At 42.0% G+C, this 16,852-nt stretch overlaps 1 protein-coding gene across 1 annotated transcript in view; it reads right to left on the reverse strand.

The window, feature by feature from the left end:
* The window catches only part of usp43b (ubiquitin specific peptidase 43b), a gene marked incomplete at its 3' end in the record, with an annotated part of 83,115 nt that overhangs the window by 15,965 nt on the left and 50,298 nt on the right, over positions 1–16,852 (reverse strand). The window contains exons 5-8 of the mRNA XM_083931431.1: positions 16,349–16,484; positions 15,937–16,081; positions 7,206–7,368; positions 3,846–3,957 (exon numbers count right to left, since the gene is read on the reverse strand). Coding sequence (XP_083787557.1) covers positions 3,846–3,957; positions 7,206–7,368; positions 15,937–16,081; positions 16,349–16,484 — 556 coding nt within the window. The remainder of the gene's footprint in view (positions 1–3,845; positions 3,958–7,205; positions 7,369–15,936; positions 16,082–16,348; positions 16,485–16,852) is intronic.

Below are 16,852 nucleotides of genomic sequence, written 5' to 3' on the forward strand. Positions count from 1 at the left end.
ACACATTTGTATGTGTCTGAGAAAGAGAGTAAGTGTTAGTAAGGAACAAAATGAACAAATGAGCATCTGAGATCTGTTCAGGCTCTGAGCAGTGTCACCCCTGTCAGCGTGACTGCTGAGAAGAGGAGGGGAAAACCTGTGAAAATTCATCTCAGCATCCTTTCGGAGGAGGGCACAAGCGTGAGGGCTCCACGGACGCTGGTGGAGACTCCAAAGTCTGCAATGTTTCCCCATGAGAAAATCTGGGTCTTCATTTCGACCAATCACTTTTTGTGTTCAGTGAAGATTGTTTGTGACAACACATGCAAAGAGCACAGAGTTTCATTATGTTGTGAGTTTGGGCATTGTGTGTGTGTATAGAATTCACCTTAGTGTAAGTAACATTCACGACTGTGTATCATTTATCGGAAAAACGTTGTTTTTTTTAAAACCAGCCCTGGTCCAGTGCAATGTGGTGAGAACATTTTGACTATCTTTCAATAAGTTACACAGAGCTTTGATATCATAGCCGGGGGGCATGGTCAGTAAATTCAAGTAAAATACAGCCTTTACTTATTTAAACAAATGTATGTGTGTGTTTGTGTGTGTGTTTCAAAACGTCTCCATTTTAGACTCGAGAACGGTGGAGTAGTGTGGACACGTAGCCAAAGAAACAGGTTTTTAAATGAAAACGTAGTAAGTACTGCCTAAGTACTGTAGTACACTCTGTGAACTTGAGTGAGCATCAAGCCAGCCCCTGCTACAATTAAGATGTCAAGAGATGTCAGCAGCAGGAGAAATGGCTGTCAGAGAGGCCGTGCCTTTTGTGTTTGAATGGCATCTTTGCTGAAGCAAAAATTAGACAGAAGCGGAAACATCCACTTGTGAAAGTAATTCATTACAAAACTACAGATTCTATTGAGATGAAAGATTTAGAGCAAACATCTGCTCAGAGCATTGCTCCTTTCTTGGCAGAGGTAGGCTCCAGCAAACGGATTATACTGTACGAGCCTGGTTTTAATTAAATGGCTGACAGCATGGGGCACAAAGGGGACTACAGATCTTCAGCAGAGAAACTGAACTGAACTGAAGATTTTGCACCTGACTCTTCTCTTTCAAGAGCACTGCGTAATAAGCAGCAAGCTGGTCAACAGTTTCCTTGTACAACCCATGCTCTACATGGCTCTTTACTGCAGCTGGGTGTCAGCTGGCTGCAGACAGACTGGCTGGAAATCGGTTTGGCTACATGACCAACAGCACACCATCACATGCTGAAACCCAGGCGCGCTTACAGTACAAACAAGTGAATGTGTAGCAGCAAGCAAGAGAATGGACCCTTTAGCCTGAGTAAAGTAAATAACTGATTTGAAAGTGACATACAGCAGGGGTGCATCTAAGCAAGCTGTGCTGTTTGCTTTTCTATAATTACCCAGTGGCAGGGTACACAAGACAACCATGCTTGTTTTTAGCCGTGCGTGGAAAGATGAACGACTCAACCTCTGATCCAATCCAGTCTCATTAGCACACACATCGCCCTACAGCCTGTCACAGCAATATGTATGCAAATGTATTATGATATACATTGTGAGAAATTAGTGCAGTACCATAGATATATAAATACATTAAAAGGGCCAATCTTTAATTGTTGACTATATAAATTAAAGGTTAATTAATATACTGTATATGATGGAAAAATCTGACAAACGATGGAAAATTAGTATTTTGTGTGTTAATCAAATTTCATTATTAAAAAAATGCCAAAGCCCTTACTCCTGTATGACATTGCGTGATTAACGGGTTAGCCAGCTAACTTTGGGCTTAACAAAAGCTTTCCAGCCTCATGTAAAAACTGCATTTTCATTTGCATAATTGTAATCATTTCTTTCATTCCTGACATTAATGGTTGGTTCATTGTAAAAACTCATTTTCATTAATGCAGTTCAGGGGAATGAAATATGAATTTGTGCATTTAGTCATTTTAGACACAATGAAAAAAATGTGTAGTCACTGTGTCTATCTGTCAAAGTATAAAGTGTACATGATGATAATCATTAGTCAGTAAATAAACCATGCTATATTTTGGTGGTTGGTTGACCCATTTGATTGCATTGGGAACACTGATTGTACCCTTAATTACATAAAAAGGAGTTGCATACTTTTCCGAATAGTGTTAAAGACCGACTCCATTTGCGGTTCTTTTCCGGGTTCTTTGAATGAACTCTTAAAAAAAGCAGTTATGTAGATTACCACTGTAAGCTAATGATTAGGATGAACAATGTGAATGCTAGCACTAGCTGAGTCAGCGTTAGCTGTGCTTAGTTTGGAAATAAAGGCACAGAAGCAATGTAACATCACTGCTGTGGACGCCATTTGTTAGGCAGTGGTAACAGAGTCACTGAATTGTTTTTTAAAGAGCGCTGTCCAAAAATCTCTCCATTTATTTATACACAAAACTAGAAACAAATGGTCAGGATGATGGGACAGAGCAGCCATATGTGTGTCTCTGTCTCTCTTGGACTGTAGATGTCCCTCTGTGAGACAGTCAGTGAGTGAGTGTCCCAAAGCAGTTAACCTGCCTCTGGTGTGGTGTGCCAGTGGGTGCAGCAAGAGAAAACCTTTTTCTTTTCTGCCTCCAGCTGCCACTTTAAGCTCTCCCACCTGTACTGCACACTGCCATTGTGTGGGCATGCTTTCCTCTGTCCAGAGCCACTAAACCTGTCTTGGAACAGGTGTGGAAGCCAGCACGGCTGGAGGGAACCGTGTCCCCTCTCTGCCCCCAGCTGGTGCTAAAGACAAGCCCGCCCACACGACACGGCTATTAAATATACTTTTTACAAGCATCATAGAACATTTTTATTGACCTATTACACAAGGCCTGCACAACAACTTCCAGGACTTTTCTGGCTGTGATGCAGTAAATATTATTATGATTATTATTATTAATAATAATCATAATAATAATAATAATAATAATTCCCACACTCTTACTGGCAGTTGCAGAATGTGTTTGAGATGTGTTTCATATCAACTTGAGGGAGTTCGTATGAGTCAGAGAATACCTACCAGCTCCAACGCACCCTCCATCCACAGTTTGTCAGCTGTGTGTCTGCCTGGCGCACTCACGCCCACAGCAGAGAAGTATGGAGCAAAACGGAGTATTCCATTTAGACACACAGCTGTGCTTAAGCTCTCCAATAAAAGATGTGTGTGGCCCGTTGCCCCTGTGAGTTGTATTTCATGTTGAATTATGATCTTTGTAATAATATAGTTTTGAACTCTTTAACTGATGGTAATAGGTGGTCAAATGTCTCATTGACGGTTAATAGTTAAACGGCTGATCACTAAAATCCCTCATTGGCACTAGTCGGCAGATTTAGCACGTTGATTGCATGGATGGTATGAATGGATTCCTTAGATCGTCCAGTTTCCTGTGATACCAATATCTTAATTGTCTCTAAAACTGAGCCTGCTACAGTCTCTGTTAGACAAAAATTCTGCATTGACATTTTTCTTTCAACATCTGGTTATGTTGTTAATGTGCTAACTTGCTAACTAGTGTCTTGAATCCATCCTTTTGGACTTTTGCTTTCTGAATGATGAATACAGACGACCACCACCTGTTGGTATGAAGAATCATTTCCTCTCACACAGGTGCAGAGCGTGTGTGCTAGTTGGCCGTCAGCTGTAATCTTGCTTTGTGGTCCAGTACAACATTTTGGGTGAGACGCAGGTGACATGAGGCGACTCAACAGTCGACCTTAGTCACCACTGGTTCTTTAAAGTTGGGTTGGGGTGTCCCTGCCTTAAAAAACTAAATTTCCTCACATGGATCAATAATCACATAATTATTAGTAGCTGTCCAGTACCTGTGCCTGGGCTCCATTGATCATCAGGTAATAAAGCTTGCTGAGGATGCTCTGCTGCAGCTGGTCCCAGGAAATAGACCGGTCCTCTCTCATCAGGAATGGAGGTCCAAACCTTGAGCAGGATTAAAAAAAAGGTTAAAAAGTCAGCGGACAACACCCCTGCTCAACTGCTTCACATGAGGCCCGACAGGCTCACACGTCTCCTTATCCTATTGTAATGTAAATAATTATTTATTAACATTATCAGCATTAGAGCAGAATTCTCATTACAGCATATCTATGGAAGGGCAGAGAGAGATAATAAGGAGTGAAAATAGATGATGAGGAGAGGGAAAAGCATCCCTCTGAAATGATAGCTCACATGACACAATCACCATAATACCCATTTAATTGAGGGCAGCCCTCCATTGTATGCTTGAGATTTATTAGTATGAGACCATGTGAGCATGCATGTGCATAAAGAAACTAACAAAGACACACATGGGCACATACAGAGTAAATTACGATGCTAATAAACTAGATTAATCAGTAGGAACAGAAGTGTAATGAATGAAAAGTGAATTTGGTTCGACATGTAAAGACACTGTTTCATCCTTTTAATCATTTTCATGTTTTTATGTAGATTCTCAAAGACACAGGAACAAAACTGTGGAACAAATCCTCAGTCATACGGTTTTCCCATGAGATCATACATGGATAGCACAGAGATCCTCTGAATAAATGCGGTTGGATTACTGTTCAGGATGGTAGCCATTAAAATTCTGTGGTGGCTGAGGAGCAGCAGCTGCAGCGACCACGACACGGCATGAGACAATACACACAACAAAACAGGAGTACAATTAATTCAGTTGGAAACGGCAATAGAAGAACAATTCCATTCTTTTGCTGCATACTTTGTGGCAAACAAACTTAAATTCAAAGGTCATTAACATTGAGGTTGCAACTCTTAGAGCTCCCCCATCCTAGAAATGCAGTGCAAACATTTAGAAGTCAGAATTTAAACTTTACTTTCCCATTAAAAGAGATTCTTAAACGGGATCATGCAGTAACAGATAGAGAATCAGTAGCAAGAAAAATGTGAAATCAAATAGTTAACTTTCATGAGTTATAATGGTAAAAACAGTGCACATTTTCACACATTCCATGTAAAAAATGATTAAATCCTTTCTACGGCTATCTGTAGGTTTCACAGTTTCAACAAATCAATGAAAACTGAGAGCTTTCACACTTATCTGACTTTCAGAAATGTACCTGTGATGCAGTTCTACAGAGAAACAAGTATGTCACTCCAATGTCATTTACTTGGCCCGGACAAGTCCTCCAGCTGTCACTGATGAGAGTGAGATAGGTGGGTGGTTTGATCAACGAGCCTGAGGCGGTTAAAGGAGAAAGTGTGAGACATGGAGGGGATTGGACTTTCCCACAGTCGTGTTGGCGAGCTCACCTATATTGATCCCTCTGGACTGTCATGGAGACAGATGTCTGATCTCTATATAGTGCCAGATGTCAGATTGCTTCGGCCATTTGGTCTGAAACTCATCTCACAGTGAGATGAGTCCTTTATGTAACAGGGAGCTAACATGACCTTCAAATGCTCCACCAGAGCAAAGCTAGATATAATATGGACCGACCTACTGAACACCAACAAAACCTATAAGACTGACAATAGGTGTGTTTCCATTAGGGTCGAATATCCAGAATGAGGTGGATCTATCTTGCTGAAACGCCCCTAATTTGCATGTGAGTCGCTCGACGCCACAACAACACGGTGATGTAGAGTAGACTTTATCTATTCTATGAGTAGACTTTTATCCAGAGGTGTAGTAGAACGCAGCACAGAAAATGATCTGTGCACGCACAACTTTGCACAGGTTGTTAAAATTAGTTTTGCAGCGTACTGAAAGCACGGTGCAAGCCGGTCTGTCAACAAACACTTTTACGGCACCTCAAGTTTTTAAGATGTTCATGTTGCTTGTACATAAGTTGACGCTGTGAATCATACGGGCCACCTTAAATCAAACTGCAACAATTCTGTACTACAGCACACCGCTGTATCACTGATCACTGGTGATCTAAACCCATTCAGAGTGGTACGTCACCTCCGGAGTCTCGTAAATCCCTCTGGGGCCTTTTTTTGTAATGGAAACACTTTGGTTTCACACGAAAGTAAACAAAAACAGACCCTTTCACACATACACTGCAAACCTGAAATTATCTAGAAATGATCCGGCGGAGCTGTATGTGAGAACACCAATGTCCGAATCAGTTGAATCGAACATCAAACAGAGTGGAACCTCCCAGCTTCCTGGTACAAACTGTGTAATGTCCGTGTGTTTAGCTCATTGTGCAGAGTATTCACAGCCAGTGAGTGGGCGTTGTTGATGATGTTTTTGTAATGTTGCTGGCGCCAAAGTGGAAGAAACCAAATCGCCAAGGGTGAAGAAAAAGGGTGATTTACATTAAGAAGCAAAGAAAATCTCTAACTGGAGAGACGACAAGATTTAAGCACTTCTGTGGTAAGTGCCGACACCCAAATCCTCACACAAATTCAAAGAACGCCAAGACACTCGGTTGTTTCTGACCAAATTATGAACCGGATCAGTCACCATGATGTAATCTGCATCACGTCCTGCCTCCTGCACACTGGAGTATTTCTAGTTAGTGAGAAGGCATCTGACACACAATCTTCTGTCGTGTGCTGCATGTGTGAAAGCGAAACTCGGGACATGTCATCACCAGCTCATGACATTGTCCAGAGTTCATATGAGAAAATGTCTATATCTAGACAACAACCACAGATTTTGTCTAAAATAACAGCTGTCACATGCAGATTTTATCAGCTGTAGCTAGCCTGTGTAAGGTAATGCTTATTGTTTTTGTATCTACTGAATATAGTTATTTAGTTTCTGTATGGTCTTTTTGCATGTAAATGTATGCATTCCGCTGCTGCAAAACCCCCTGTCCCAGTGGGGACAAATAAAGTAATTGATTGACTGATTGAATGAATGTGAGTAACCTGAACAGGGTTTTTTTTAAAGTGTAAGCTATAACCTAACAAAATTATGTAGTTAGATAATGAGATGCCTCTTAGCTTCGGATAAAATGGTAGGTTAGCCAGCATGCTAACACAGCTGAACACAGTTACTTCCGATTCAGTTTAATCACAGTATCTTTTTTTTTGTAATAGGTAAAAAAAACAAACTCCAAACTCTGGAGAAACTTAGTATCAGTCTTATTAGAGCCCCATGCACACCACTTGAACATGAGGAGAAACCCAAATCTTGACAGGCAAGCCTTGCCTAGATACGGTTACTAAGCTACGATAGCAGGGTTTGAAAAAGGGTCAGCTGATATAATTACCTAACAGCCTGTTGGCCTGCTCCTGCAGCGTTGCACACCAATAGCAGAATCTTTACAGGGACGCCCTGGTTGAGGAACTCTGATGACAATGTCCCAGATGAAGGTAACCTCTGACCCTCAGGACCAGTGGAGTACGGGGAGGATGGGAGGCTGTGATGATACCCTGACGGAGGAGGAATAACACAGGAGAAAGTCAGTGAGGGAGTGTGACAACAAACTGGAAAGAGATACAAAAACGAATCACAGGAAGCCAACGGAATGAGTGCTTTCTATTGTGTTCTTTTCTTTTTTTTTAAATAGATGCAATTACAGTTTCTTTACAAATCTAGATGCTACTGATCACACACCCACTTCACATTCTTTTGGTTAACAGTTTATTTTCAAAGATTTGACACTGATAGCTGACAGCATGAAGCACATATTTCACATGTTCTCCTTGACATGGACAGTTCATGCACTGAAAATGTGATCATTAAACCTAACACTGCTAACAAGGGGTGAGTAGGAGAATTGAGATGTATGAAGTGGTGAGACAGCAGCTTTCTATTTGGGGAACAGTGATTCAGAGGGGAGAACAGATGGACCAATGGCTGCCTGCACTCTCAGCAGGAGGTATTATCTGATGCAGCTTCTGCTCCACATCCCCTCCTGGTGGGGTGCAAAGCAGCACCACTTCTCTCCCGTTCCCCTGGTCTCTCTATCAACACAAAGGAGTGTGACTGAGCGAAAAGCTGAGATTACAAGATCCTCGTGAAATGTGACGTCAGCAGAACTGCGTTCTCCTCACTTAGCCGACAAGCTCTGGGCTGCAGACGCAGGTCAGCGCCTCAGAAGTTCACAGTGATAAATCACATGGTAAATTAGACTCGCAGACGCAGATGAGAGAGTATCGATCGACCACGGTGGCTGTGCCTTCCCCAAACGTTTCATTAAACACTGTTGTTTACACCTGACACCTGATTCATCACTGACAAAGCAAATGCCACTCCTGAGCATCCTGTTACTGAGATCCTTGCAAAATAGCATGTGTCTGCGTTGGCACATCCCTCCTCTTACAGAAATAATTGAGGTGTGAAGACATTAAGCTGTGCACTGTATGAAGGGCAAGACCTTTTCCAAACTAATCAGAGTCTACATGTAAGCCACTACAGCTTTAACATGAATCCTCTGATTGCAGTGTCTTGACCCTGAGATTGAGAGTAATGATAAGATATTAATGTTGCTCTAGTTAGTGAAAAAAAATCCTGCTTAAATCACACGCTGTAATTTACATGAGCAGCGACCTCTGACAGCTGCAGGAATGATTCATGGGGTAAAATCTTATTTTAAATGGCCAGCGAAACATGTTCATGAAACAGCGGTAAAATGCAGAGGTCACCTCCGGGGCTGTCCCACTAAGATTTATACAGGGACAGTGGGGAAGAGACCTACCTCTCATGGCTTATTAAATCATGTTCTATAGCTCACTGTCAGAGACGATACTGTTTTAACACATTTTTTCAAGGCTCCTGTCACTGATTTTTTTTTAAACCTTATTTACAGGTGAATAATAGTAGAAGTATGAGATGTGCGCATGCTTGTGTGTTTCCACTTGTGTGGATGTGTTTAACACAGTCAGACAATTCCCATAACTACCTGTACACTGGAAAAGCCACTTCTAGCACAACACAAAAACACGTGGTTGGGAACAAATGGGTAACCCACACGTACTCACACATAAACACCTAGAGTTAACTTTGTTTAGGGTACATACCTGTCGATCCTAATCTCTTATTATCAAAAAGCTTCAAACTAATTCTACGAAACCGCAGGACGCCTGTGAACTCATAGTTCCCCTACACTCTCAGGCTTCTTGCATTGTAAAACAGATGAACAGGATGAGCCAGACTAAACACAGCCAGACTATGTGAAGGCCCATAATTAAACACCTCTGCCCCTAAAGGGATCTACTCTTCCCACAGCCACAGGACCCGCACCCTCTTCCCCAATCCCATTAGCTGTCTGCACAGTCATATCTAAGCTCTGTTCACAAAGGAGGTGGTTATACAATACATGCATGTTTTATGACTTAAGCTTATTTTGATTGTCTGAATATTACCCACATCTCTTTTACAATAGTTGTTCATTTTACCGAATATAACCCATCATTTGCTGAAAAACACAATTCACTTTGCACTTTACAGTTTTATGAGTCTGTGCTCCAAAATAAATGACTGAATCGTCCCATTTCCGTGTTCTCATATTTGCACAGAGCAGCAGCCCCCTGTGGGTTTGCATGATTAATGGTTATTTGTGGAAAAATGTTTCACACACAAATTGTTAAGGTGTAACAGGCAGATGAAGATAAAAAAAGTCTACCAATAATATTGTGATACTGCCAGATATTTGATTTGATCTAACTCATTTGCCAAACAAGATAGCCAGGCTGTCACAGAGCTGCTAAATGCTAACGTCAGTCAAGTTGCTAATTAGCGCAACAAAAAGTACAGCTAAGGCTGATGGGAACATCATTAGTTTTGCGTGTATTTGGTCAAAGTATATACCAAACTGAGTGATCTGATGATATCACTTGATGAAAAGTCAAGAGATCGAGTTTATTACACGAACATGGGGACATTGGCCCCTCATTTATCAAACAAACGTACGGCAGAAAAACGTGCGTACGACCATTTCCACGCAAACTTCGGCATTTATCAATTTCGACATGAGCGGGAGCTACGATGAAATCTCACGTCAGGTCTGAGATTGTGTACGCAAATTTGAGCCAGTGGATTTGGGCGCTCAGATCTGTGCCCGTTATCACGCAAGATTGATAAATGAGGGCCATTGGGTGTACCAAATTTAATTGCGTTTGATCCAATAACTGTTTTCAGAGAGAGAGACATTTCACTCTAATCCACATATATGAACCTCTTGGTGGCACGAAAGGAAGAGTCAGAGGATCACCAAAGTCATTAGGACTCTGGGTACCATGAAAGTCTGTGTAAACTTAAATGGCAATTCATCAAAAAGGTGTTATAAAGATCCTCAAAGCAATTTCAGTCAAAAACAACTGGACTGGTTGTTTGTCTAGGAAGACGTTTCACCTCTCATCCAAGAGGCTTCATCAGTTCATGTACGCATCTGACCAGGCTGGGACTGGTCCAACTAACTGGTGTGGAGATCCAGGTATTTAACCTCTCACAAGGCCGATGATGTCACTGAAACCCTTTGTGCTCCAAGTGCCCACGCCCATCGTTAGAGTGACAGTCGGTGGTGGGCAGTTGGTTTCGACGTCGTTAGTGCTCTATTGAGTCTGAACGACAGTCGTTGGGGTCACCCGGGCCATGTGTGAACAACTGTCCTTTGAGGTTAGATTGTTGAATCTCCTGGGAAGGGATGAAAGGGCGGCATTGTAAATTGGAGATAAGTGGTGTCTCAGACCCCCTCCTCTGTTAAGCGATGGTTTCTCCACTTTTACATAGATGGCTTCTTTTACTCCTCTTTCAAACCATCTGTCCTCTCTGTCCAAGATTTGGACATTGCTGTCATCAAAGGAGTGGGCTTTCTCCTTGAGGTGTAAGTGGACAGCCGAGTCCAGGCCTGAGGAGTTAGCTCTCCTGTGTTGGGCCATGCGTTTATGCAGTGGTTGTTTTGTTGTTGTTTTGTTTCTCCAATACATTGGAGAAACAAAACGACCACTGCATAAACGGACAGAGAGGACAGATGGTTTGAAAGAGGAGTAAAAGAAGCCATCTATGTAAAAGTGGAGAAACCATCGCTAAACAGAGGAGGGGGTCTGAGACACCACTTATCTCCAATTTACAATGCCGCCCTTTCATCCCTTCCCAGGAGATTCAACAATCTAACCTCAAAGGACAACTGTTCACACATGGCCCGGGTGACCCCAACGACTGTCGTTCAGACTCAATAGAGCACTAACGACGTCGAAACCAACTGCCCACCACCGACTGTCACTCTAACGATGGGCGTGGGCACTTGGAGCACAAAGGGTTTCAGTGACATCATCGGCCTTGTGAGAGGTTAAATACCTGGATCTCCACACCAGTTAGTTGGACCAGTCCCAGCCTGGTCAGATGCGTACATGAACTGATGAAGCCTCTTGGATGAGAGGTGAAACGTCTTCCTAGACAAACAACCAGTCCAGTTGTTTTTGACTGAAATTGCTTTGAGGATAACGATGACCTGGACGAATGAGAACATTCACAGGCTCGTGTTATAAAGATATTTTGGTTGTAGTCAGCATCTTTCATTAGTTTCTGTTGTTTGTTAGCTTTTAACTGTCAGTGGCAGCTATGATGACAGTGTGTTTTCTCTCTGCACTGACAGTCGGCTCTGCAATGGAGGCTTCAGGATTTGTTTCTGTTTTTTGCATGTTAGACAGGGATTGTCTTTTGAATTTGTAACGATCCAGCCAAAGCTCGCCCAGCGTGTGCTTGAATCTCAGATTTCAGGGAAGTGCACAGACATCTCCTCATTCAGGAGAGGAATGTGAAAGCAGCTCTTCAGTGACAAACTTTGCTCAGATAGCGTCAGTACAGTCAAGTTGAGACATTTTAGGGGAAATTAACACAAGATAAACACATTTTTGAGTGGAGGGGATCTTTGAACAACAAACAGACCATATGATAATAAGCCAAACTGAAGCTACAGTATGGGCCATTATCTCATCTTACTGAAAACTGGGTGTTGAATGACTAAGAGAAAGGGCTTGTTCTCTGTTTGGGAGAGACATGAGAGAATGTGCAATAGATACTTGACTGTGAAAGCCAATTATCTGTTTCCAAATACTTTTTGGCAGGTGATTCCATATTCAAGTCTCTTCCTTGGCATCAGTACCTCCTGCTGTGACACTGTGCTTATTAATTTCTGTCTGTGCACCATCAATTCCCAAAGAGATGAAACTTTTGAACAACACTTTGAACTTTCATACATTATTTATTTTTAATGTATAGCCTAATTACTTGATTACCATATGGTACATGATGCTGCAATCCAAACACAAAATTGTATCTCCACTTTCCTCAGTTCAGCGGACATATGTAGGGTGTCAAAGTAATGATAAAAACAGGAGTGAAGGGACTGTCGTCTGTTCATCGCCTACAGCTTCTGTTTTCCTAAATAGGGAAGATGAGTGGAGAAGTGGTGTGCATGGGGCAGTGATTCCCTGCAGTAAAAGATCTTGGAGGATGGTATCTTTTTCATTAGCCTTTCTAAAGAATGAATTAAAAACTGTGCGTTTATCTGCTCTAATGTAAGCTCCGATCGTCTGCACGTCCGGCTAAGTAGCTTAGTGGTTAAAGTAACCAAAGATCGCTTCCAAAACCAAAGAGCACATAATTAACTACTACACTCATTTGTGTGGTTACGATGCTGTGTTATAAGCCTGTCACATGACTAGCACATCCACAGTGTAATAGTGAAAGCCAGTCTTGTAACCAACATTTGTGCTGTGCAATAACCTAGAGCTTGGCAGGTGCAGTAACAGTAACTGTGACTCGACATGTGTTGTGTTATAAAAGCGGGGAAAATAATGAAATGATGACTTTGTGTGGAGAGGAGAGGTGATATATGCAGTGATGAGAAGATGACCTAAGGTATTCATTTACAGCAGGGGGGTCGGGAGTGGTGAACTCACGTATGAGAAGGGATGTTCTTTTTTTCATTCATAGCAGACACTGAACTGATCTTTACTGAGTACCTCACGCCGTCTCTAACAGCCCTTCACACCAGGAGCTTTTCTATCATTGAGAATCAGAATTAGAATTGTCTTTATTATGGTATTGTCATTATACCAGTAACACAAAATTTACAGTACAATCCCTTAAAGTGCAGAAATAATTTAACATTAAAAGCATCAAGTGGGATGAATCCCTTAGAATGTTTTTAGCCTGACTAAGACAGCAAGAGCTGTACAGTTCTTCCAGGGTGGGGTGTGAGCAACCAATGATCTTTTGGGCTGTGTTAACAACCCTTTGGAGGGCTTTCCAGTCAGCCACTGTGCAGCTGGCATACCACACACACATACAGTAACATTTAAGTGTGTAACTTCTCTCGGAATCTACTGAATGGATGCCAGTTGACTTCAATCAATCAAGTGAGTTACGAGTAACAAGGAAACTGACCGCAAATGGGCATGTTGAATCATGATAAAACCCTCAGATCTCACCATGCATCTTTTGCTTTAATTGCCCACAAGACACAGTGCATTTGCCATGCAACCAGGACGCTGCTCTCCACAGGCTCCACACTGGCTCACGATGTGGCTCAATTTAACGCCCAAGGACATAATCCACTTTGATAAACTTTCCTTAACATTACCACTGCACATAAAAATGCATAGATTACCAAGTTTAGCTTTCATGAGACCCTTAATGAGAGTTTGTTATTCTGTCTCATATCCAACCCACAGGACTCAGATTTTTGCTTTTGTTTAATCAATTATGGATAATTGATTAAGGGTCTCTCTGAGATCAAACCTTTTAAATTTAGCTATTACAGAAGGGGCATGAAGATCAGATTTTTATGGCGCCAGACAGCCTAAAAGCATTACAGATCATTATTGTGACTGGAGAGAAAAAATGCAATAAAAGGCATTTTATACATTAATGCAACATTTTACCCATACACTATTTTGATTTTGCAGCTCTGATTAATCACAGTGAGGCAGGAAATAGGCCCACTCATGTGAAGTTGAGTATAAAAAAAATAATTATGTAACTTAATATCTAATTTATGTATATAAATAGTTTAAGAGAGACTGCTGGGATATATATTTATGAAAAATGTTGTTTTCAATAAACTATCAAAACAAGCTTATGCTGCTTTTTTTAAAATATCCCTTTGGGTTCGCTCAAGTTTTTGCCTTAAAAAGTAACATAGGAGATCAAGTAATGTTACAGTTACTCTTTTAAGGATTTATTATTCACAACCACAACTTCAAAACATTGTTTCCTTACAAAAACGTAATTAAATCCGCATTTGCATTCTGTTAATGATCAGTCTGCTGTGGAGAACAGGTGCTCCTCTGGTACAGAGGCGGCAGGTATCAGCAGCTGCTGCCACAGAAACAACGCTCAGGTTTTTGTCCCGCTGCCTGTTGGACTTCCACCACTCCAGTGGGTTTTTCTGAAAATGAATGCATGGCTCACTGAAACAAGCTTCTAGGTCGTTGACATCCATATTTTCAAACTAGTCCTCCCGGAAGAGGGTGTCCAGTGCCTCGATGTTGCAGCCTCGAGCGTCACTGCTTTCCCCCTCCATGTTCCTTTCACAGTTAACCCATCATGTAGGTCACACAACTTCTCTTGGATGGTTAGGCGAAGTGCTGGTTCCAAACATCGGAGGCGTTATTTGAAACAAGATAATATGAAGGAGTGCAGTGATTTAGCAGTTAATTGACCTTAAAGAGTGACATCCTGTTGTGATTTAAAGGAACACTCCAACATTTGAAAGGGCATAAGCCAGGTGTTCATGTTTGACAGTTTCCTTAAGATGTCAACTGTAGTAAAGATTCCTATATTCTTTTCTTTTTTTCTCTTCCTTTCCCTACCTACCTCACATCCTTTACAGCTCTCCTACCCTCATCACTGATTGGCTATGGTTATCACACTTGTCACTCCTTATTACCTGATTAAGTTCACCTGGTCACTCTTTATTTAATGAATGCACTCACTCTCTCTTCACCTCCACAGGGAGCGGCAGTTTTTAATTCAACAGCGCGTGCGCGTTGTACTTTTGTATGCATGAATCCTATTTTATTAGATTTGAAGAAATAATCAAACCTTTGTTTAGAACAGGTGTGCCCAATCCTGCCCCTGGAGAGCTACTGTCCTGCATGTTTTAGGTTTGATAAGACTCAGGTGTGCTGGAGCAGGGAGAAACCTTAAACATGCAGAACAGTAGCTCTCCAGGACCAGGATTGGGCACCCCTGGTTCAACAGATGTGAGCACAGCTTCTGATCTGCTACCCATGACAGTATTCAACTTTCTCATCTTGAACCTCCTGAATAACATTGATGTTTCTTTAAAGATGACAATATCTTACATGTGTTCTCGCAGGGCAAATGTGAAAGACGGGACAATCTGTAGTGCACAGAAAAGTGTTGAGTGGTGATGTAGAGTCTCCATATCAACCCTGGCAGGCTGAGCCAGCGAGAACCCAGGGGATTTAGACTATGCAAGCATGTAGATCAGTCACACTGCCACAGGGACGGGAGCTCCTTTTAGGTCATTGAGCAATATAATTAAAGCAATAAAAGTCATATTTCTCAGGTGCAACAGAAGTGTTGACACAGTGCCTACACTTCCAGGACTTTAAGAGAGGACAAGGGAGCAGAAGCGGTCTGTGTAAGCCACAAAGCAAGAAACAAAGGGATAATGCACACTGAGGTACTTCTGAGCTCACATTTTACATCGCTAGCTGCAAAACAGATGAAATGAAAACATAAATCTGATCTGCACAGGGGGTGTAATTTACAGAGCTCTATGTGAAGTTCTCCTTAATGTGCTCTCCAAGGGCCCCCTGCAGTAAGGTGTGTTCCCTGAGGGGTTCATTTAGCAAAGTAAATTAATAAAACTGGTTCCTTTGCTCTCAGATCTGTGTGTATATTCACATCAAAGAAGGGACTCAATTGATGAATGAATGTAGTACCACAAACTCCTCAAAGACAGTGTGTGTGTTATGTTCTAACTACAGATTGTTATACTTAAGTTTCAGTCATGCAGATACCTGAGATCCGTGCAGAGCCTCCTCTGATGTACAGGGGCGGAGCCTGGAACGCATAGATGACATCATTCTCAGCTATGCTGGTCAGATCTTCCTCATCAAAGAAGGAGCGCTGGAACCCCGTGGAGTACACCTCCGTCAGGATCACCTGTAGATAAACAAACACAAACGCAGGTTAGTTTCCATATCACAGTGCCAAAGTCTCATAAAAACGCTGTGGGAGTGAACTCCCATCCCACTTGATGAAACTCAATTTCACTGCACTATTGTTCCCTCCAATCTCAGCTCCAGCTTAGAGTATTTTGGCTGAGGAAGAGTCCATTTCAGTCAATCGTTGCTCAACTAGAAAGGTTTGCGGTTTAAAACAGGAAAATCTAAAAGGAATCGGGGTGCATTTCTTCCTGCTTTTTGTTACCTGATCTGGGGAAATTTTCCCCTCGTCAGCCACCATCCTCCTCAGGCAGGCCACAGAGCCAAAGAGAGGCACAGCCAGCCCGACCCGCAGGTACCGCTGTCCTTTGGTGCTGAACACCAGAATCACACACAACGACCTGCCACAGATGAAGACACACAATCAGGGACGGTGAGGAAATAAAACAACCTCCATTTTGATTTCTGTGGCATTTCTACCGCAGCCTCTTCTACGACCAGAGAGGGACAAAAGAAGACTTTCATGAATAAATCAATACATTTTAGCATTAATAATAGATCATTAGGACTTATTTTTATGTGTGCCAAATAATGGAATCTCTATTGCATTTTTAAAACAGGGAGCGCTTGGCTCTGACCTCTCCAAAGGCAGCGTTGACATGAGCAGGGTGCTGGGACATAATGGCTTCTTTGAATAACAGTCCACCCTATCAGGTACCTGTGGAAGTCTGAAGACTGTAGCTAGTGTCATAGAAAAAATTAAAAATAA

Source organism: Echiichthys vipera (assembly GCF_963691815.1).
Source record: "Echiichthys vipera genome assembly, chromosome: 17".
Lineage (NCBI taxonomy): Eukaryota > Metazoa > Chordata > Actinopteri > Perciformes > Trachinidae > Echiichthys > Echiichthys vipera.